The sequence below is a fragment of the Alligator sinensis genome, unplaced genomic scaffold, assembly GCF_000455745.1.
Source record: "Alligator sinensis unplaced genomic scaffold, ASM45574v1 scaffold544_1, whole genome shotgun sequence".
NCBI classification, from domain to species: domain Eukaryota; kingdom Metazoa; phylum Chordata; order Crocodylia; family Alligatoridae; genus Alligator; species Alligator sinensis.
In genome coordinates, this window is record NW_005841937.1 from 2,214,338 (window position 1) to 2,221,171 (window position 6,834).

The 6,834-nt window shown below is 52.6% G+C and overlaps 1 protein-coding gene across 1 annotated transcript in view; it reads right to left on the reverse strand.

The window, feature by feature from the left end:
- Positions 1-6,592, reverse strand: part of QRFPR (pyroglutamylated RFamide peptide receptor) — a 41,402-nt gene extending 34,810 nt beyond the window's left edge. The window contains exon 1 of the mRNA XM_006019737.3: positions 6,253-6,592. Coding sequence (XP_006019799.1) covers positions 6,253-6,592 — 340 coding nt within the window. The remainder of the gene's footprint in view (positions 1-6,252) is intronic.
- Between the last annotated feature and the right edge of the window lie 242 nt (positions 6,593-6,834).

Here is a 6,834-nt window from a genome sequence, read left to right on the forward strand (position 1 = left end):
CTGCAGGACAGGTTTCTAAAGACTTGCTTTTTCATACCCGAGGGATTTCTGACATCTTTTATACCTCTCACCATTCTTCATTTCTTTTGGGGGGTTTTGCAAATAACTTTTTTGCAACTACTTAGTTGGTCTAATAAGAGACATTGCATCTACTCAAGGACTCCACCTATAGATCAATATTCTACTCCCTCCACCCCTACCTGTTTCTCACCGATTGTCTTGTGGCATTTTCACTGAGTTCCATCAAATTCAACAACCATCACCCCTCTATCTGACTACCTCTTGAATACTGCAGCAGCAATCACAGACAGGACAGACAGTACAGACCCCTTCCCTCAAACCTATATGGAAAATCCTCAAACAATTGTAACTCATACTAGAAGGAGACCCTGTTCTTAAAGAGATCTTCCTAGAACCATCCATCCTAGCCTTCAAACAGGCACCAAAAACTTTGCTAACCTCATCACCAGGAGCAAACTTCCTACAGCCCAAAACACACCAAATAGCTCCAAACCATGCCATGACAAGACATGCAAAACCTACCAACATATCTCCACCACTTCCACAATTACTATACCCTACAAGATAACCATCAGCATTCTTGGATCTTACAGCTGCATCTCCAGAAGTGACTGGACATGGAATGGCAGCAGCCGCCACATGCAAGCTTCCCTCACACCCTCTGTCCAGTCGGGTGGGCCGCACCTGCGCAGCAGCACAGGATGGTGTGGCAGCACTCCACCTCACCCACTTGCACATACCCCTTAGGGCAGGGGTCAGCAACCCCTGGCACATGCGCCAAGCATGGCATGCAAGGCCATTTTGCTCAGCACACCACTGCCAGTCTAAGCTCTAAGCAGCTGCTGCCACCCACAGAGCCCAGGCTGCAGCCAGGAGGCTGCACACAGCTGCTCTGGGCTTCGGCATGTCAGCACTCTGGCACCTTCCAAGGTAGATATTGTGTTTTTTTCAGCGCTCTGGCCAAAAAAAAAAAAAAAAAAGTTGTCTACCCCTGCCCTAGGGCCTTCTCAAGTGCCCCTGGGGTATGTGTAGCCCTGGTCAACAACCCCTGTATTAGACCGAGTAGTTGGAAAAAAGTTCTTAGCAAGGTTTTGGGTGCAGTCGCCTTTCTTCAGGCATAGGGAGTCTCTGCTGGTCTGAGACTCCAAGGAATGACAGAAGCTAGAAGTGAGGGAGGATGTCAGTAAGAATGTAAATAGGTAGAAATTTGGAAACCTAAAGGTAAAGCAGGGAAGGGGTGGGGGGAGTCAAAGGGGAAACCCTGGTTGTATCCCATTTACTCTGCCTTTCAGTATCCACAAGACGACAGAGGCCTTTGATGTGCTTAGCGGATCATGAGCTTGTGCCCCTCAGGGAAGAACTATAAGCCTCCCTTAGCAGGTAGGCCAGTGAGGACACATCAAGCGAGTTCAGGAAACAACTAAAGAGAAAACAGGAACAGGAGTGAGGTCACAGGTTTTAAATAAGTGCTCCAAGGATAGACATTTCATAGACATCAGGGCTGGAAGGGACCTCGGAAGATCATCGAGTCCAGCCCCCCGCCCAAAGGGCAGGAAGTCAGCTGGGGTCATAGAATCCCAGCAAGATAAGCATCCAGTTTCATCTTGAAGGTGTTCAATGAAGGCGCTTGAACCACCTCCGGTGGCAGGCTGTTCCAGACCTTGGGGGCTCGGACAGTAAAGAAATTCTTCCTTATGCCCAGCCTGAAATGATCTTGAAGTAGTTTGTGACCATTCGACCTCGTCATCCCTTGGGGCGCTCTGGTGAACAAACGTTCCCCCAGATGCTGGTGGTCACCCCTGATAAACTTGTAGGTGGCCAGCAGATCACCCCTGAGCCTGCAGAGCCCCAGGGCTCTCAGCCTGTCATCGTAGGGTCTGCTTCCCTGACCTCTGATCATGCGCGTGGCTCTTCTCTGGACTCTCTCAAGCTTCTCCACATCCTTTTTGAATTGTGGAGCCCAAAACTGGACACAGTACTCCAGCTGCGGCCTCACTAAGGCCGAGTACAGGGGGAGAATGATGTCCCGGGATTTGCTTGAGAAGCATCTATGGATGCAAGCCAGCGTTTTGGTCGCTTTACTAGCCGCCGCATCGCATTGCAGGCTCATGTTCATCTTGTGGTCAATGACGACCCCCAAGTCTCTTTCTTCCATAGTGCTAGCCAACATAGCACTGCTGAGCCTATAAGGATGCTGAGGGTTTTTCTTCCCAAGGTGGAGAACCTTGCATTTATCGGCGTTGAACACCATCAGATTCTCGTCCGCCCACTTGCTGAGCCTGTCCAGGTCAGCCTGGATAACCTGCCTGTCTTCTGGTGTGGATGCTTTGCCCCAGAGGTTGGTGTCATCGGCGAACTTGGCCAGTTCTGATCGCTTCTGACTCCAGTGTCCACATCATTAATGAAGATGTTGAACAGTATGGGTCCAAGGACAGAGCCTTGGGGGACCCCACTGGTCACAGGACACCACGATGAGTGACTTCCATCGATTACTACCCTCTGGGTCCGACCCCGGAGCCAATTTTCCAGCCAGCGGATCGTGGAGGACCCAAGGCGACAATTGGCCAGTTTCTCCAAGAGGCGATCATGGGACACCAGATCGAAGGCTTTTTTGAAGTCAAGATATATGACATCAATCTCTTCTCCCTTGTCCAGGTGATAGGTCACCTGGTCGTAGAAGGAAATGAGATTGGTCAAGCAAGACCTACCCGCAACAAACCCATGCTGGCTATCCCTTAAGATGTTGGCGTTGGCCAGTCCATTAAGGATGGCCTCTTTAATAAACTTTTCTAAGATCTTCCCCGGGATAGAAGTCAGGCTGATGGGCCTATAGTTAGCTGGATCCACTTTCCTCCCTTTCTTGAAGATAGGCACCACATTGGCCTTCTTCCAGTCTTCGGGCACTACACCAGAGCGCCAAGAGTTTTCAAAGATCCGTGCTAGAGGCTGGGCTATGATGCTCGCCAGCTCCTTGAGTACCCTGGGGTGAAGATTGTCAGGGCTGGCTGACTTGAAGGTATCCAGCTTCTCAAGATGTTCCTTCAGAAAGTCAGCATTAATGGAAGGCAGGGGATCACCCTCACCCGGACTTCCCGGCCCTGTAGTGGGCATGGGCGTCCCATGGGACTGATTAAAGACTGACATGGAGCAGAGCTCATGAGCCAGCGCTCACTGACCCTCCAATGTTTCCAAGGAGCCAGTGGACGCTACCTGGTGAAACTCTGCCCAGAGAGATGAAAGGACAAAGGACAGGAGAATGGCCCTACAGTCTCCAGGGGTCCTCCATGCCAGGGCCTCCCTCCTGCTCAGGTTGATTCCTAACTTAACTAGGAGAAGGTTGACTAGGAATCCTGGGGACTCAGTGGGGCCACAGATGGGGAGTGCATAAACAAACAGGTGTGGGGAGTAGTGCAGCCAGAACCTCACCAGGAGGTTCTGGAGGAGACCATGAAGGGGCTCTATGTAGGTGTTTGCCAGGGTCAGGATGACACAGGACACTAGGCAATATGAACCTATGGATCTGACCCAGGAAGTGGCAAGTCTTCTGTACTCTGAAGGCTGCTTTGAAAAGAAACCCTTAGTGGTTACCAAGGACCCTGTTGTATGGTAACTTTGGGCAGCTCCTGGAGCCCTGAATCCCTGGATTGTCTGTACACTTAACACCTGAAGCTAGTTTTAAGCACTTGTTAGGGCAGGATTCTCTCTGATCTGTGCTACCCAGCTCATGTTACACCACTCTACCACTATGTGCAACCACTCTACGCTACACCTCCCATTGCACCTCCCACATTGGTCTGGATAGGGTTCACTTCCCCTGCACCCAGCTTAGGCTGCCTGCACTGTCTCCTGGGAGAGCAGGTAGGGAAGGGATAGTCTGCTTGCATACACTAAAGCTCTCTGGGCAGGCTCAGCCTGCAAAAGAGCAGTGGTCCCAGTGTCACGGCCAGGCAAGCAGGTTAACCCCTGCCTCCCTGACTGCTCCCCTGAAACAGACAGCATAGACAACCATAAGTAAGGAAGCAGGTGAAGGGGAGTATGTAGGGTAAGAGAGGACCCCAGGAGGCAGGAAGGGAGCTGGAATGGGGCAGGTGGGGATACTTACCTTTCATTCCTCCAGGCCCCTGCTGGGCTGAACATGCAGCTACTCCAAAACTCAAGCTAGCACTAATACTGATCAAAATCTGCGCAGCTCATAGTGTAAGGTAACAGGGCGCTTAGGGTGGTCTGGAGCTAGGAAACACTACTGACACTATTTTCTATCCTTAAATTGTTTCAAATGACAGTATCTTGAATAGTATGGAATATAATAGGAACACAAGGGACCACATATACAGACTTCTCAGGATTGCAAGTATTAAGCTAAATATATGAACTTAAGAACAGTTTAGTTAAGGTGCAACAAGGCCTTACGGCAAAACATCCTTGATCCCCTTCCTGCTTCCCCAGATACTTGTGGCCGAGTTGTAATACGAACTGTCATGCCTGACCACTCCCCACCCCTTTCTCCTGATAAGCAGGATACCTTTCAGGTGCCCCTAGGAAATAAGGCTGAAGTTGGTTCCTGATTCCTGGCTCCCAGCTCTTATTCAGAGCTAATCTTTACTAAAGTCTGCAGGTTAGACTTGCTCAACAGTTATATATTTTTGATGAAATTTTATTTCCTAATAAAAATGTAAAATAATATCATGCATCAAGTGCGCAGCCCTGAATAAGGAGCTGAGATTAGGCTGGGATGATGGAGCAAAATGCTTTTTGAGTCACCCCAAGGAACTGGGACTAAGGAACCAACTTCAGCCTCATCCCTAGGAGTCAAAGAGAAGTAGGGCTGGAAGAGACCTCCCGAGGTCATCTAGTCCAGAATTTCACAGCCTATGGATTGCAAGAATATACAAGAGAGTCATGAACAAACTTGAAAAGTGGATTTTCTTTTAAAGAAGAAAAGCAAGAGAAATGTGGCTTTGACCTTGCAGGCTGGCTGGGTTCCAGCTTGCAAGAGGCTGCTTGAGGGCCCCACCATTCCCAGACAGCCCCCCAGCCCTGGGAGCCTGGCAGCAAGGGGCAGTGGGTGGGGAGTGAGGGGCCCCAGCAGGACCGGGGGAGTCTTCTACTTACTGGATCAGGACTGGCCATCAATGTTTACAAATGGGTCCTGGTACAAAAAAAGGTTGAGAACCACTGATCTAGTCCAACCCCTTGCCCAAGGCAGGATCATCCCTATCCAAGCCATCCCATAACCATCCAAACTCTACATCAGACTGCTGTCAACCCTGACAACACAGACCTAACACCCTGGGCTGCCACAAGCAAAACAGGGGACCCGGCAGCCCACATCCTGCTTTTGTGAAACGTCCTCAATGTGTTCAAGAGGTCCAAGGGGAAGAAGGAAGGCACAGAGGAGGTACCTTGGAGAGGGCCATACTCTCTGCAAAACTTCCCCTTCCCCCAGTCTGACCAGTGGGGTAAAGATTCCTCCCTGACCCCAAATCTGGCAGTCGGTCTGACCTGGAGCAGAGGAACAAGACCCTCTAGCCAGAAACCTCCAGCTTTGCTCCCAGCAGGAGCATCTGCACAGGCCAGCTGCATTCCTCAGCCCTGGCTGTAGCTTAACCCCCCTCCCCGACACATCTGGCAGGAAAAAAAAAAATAAAAAAAGGTTGGGGGAGCAACCAGCACAGTCCAAAAGCCTGGAAACACCCCAGTGCCCAGGGGCTGCCCCAGCTCTTCTGAGCACCTCCAGCAAGCCCCGGCCCCTGCCCTCGCTGCTCACAGCGCGGGATGGAGCCCCACGCAGCAGAGGGAGGGAGGTAGGGTGCGCAGGCAGAAACTCCCCAGCATTTCCAGGTCTTAAATACGAAGCTAGCGTACTGGAAGCTCAACATTATCATATTTATCAGACACTGGAAAAAAATGCAAACAAGCATGCAAAGCCGCCTTCTTGTTCCTTACTTTATGTCGCTCACTAAGTCACCAGCAAGCGAGTGAGCAAGGACTTGATCATCCAAGTTAAAGCCTTCCTCCCCCCTTTTAAAATTTTGAGGCAAGCCATCGTGAGAAAAAGTGTTGACAGCAACCCACTCCCCAAGAACAAAAGTACACCCCCACATGGGTGAAGACTCTCCGAGCATGACAGGCTGAGCATCAATGAGCTGCCTCCAAAATGAGTAGCCGCTTTGAACCCTTGCTCGCGGCCTGGCCCCAGGGGGCCAGGCTGGTGGCCGCCGAGGCACTCACCGCCGGGCCAGCTGGAGGCGAGGCTCTGCAGCAGGGTGCCGGGTACGCAGAAGAGGGCGATGAGCAGGTCGCTGAGCGCCAGGGAGCCCAGGAAGATGTTGGTGGCGCTGCGCAGGGCGCGGCGGCGGCTCAGCACGTAGAGCACCAGCCCGTTGCTCGCCAGCGCCAGGGTACAGATGAGGCCGCACAGGAGCCCCACGGCCAGCTTGGCGCGGCCGGGCAGCTCGGGGGCGGACACCAGCGGTCGCAGCCCGTACAGGGCGATGAACTGCTCCCGCGTCACATTGTGGGCCCGCAGCAGCCGCCGCAAGCGCTCCGGGGTGAGGACCGGTGTGTACATGGAGACGCTGCTCGCCCCAGGGCGCCCCGCGCTGTCTGCCAGCCGCCTGCCCCGTTCCGGGGCTTTATCGGCGCCGCCAGCCAATCAGCGCGCGAAGAGAAGCCCGCCCGGCCCCGGGGGTCCTTCCAGCTCCTGAGCCAGGCGAGCGCTGCGATGGTTCGCCGCGCCCAGCTGGGAGCGCTGGGCCGGGACACACTGAGGGAGAGTTTCCTTCTTCCTTTCCTCGCTCTTGCTGAACAGAG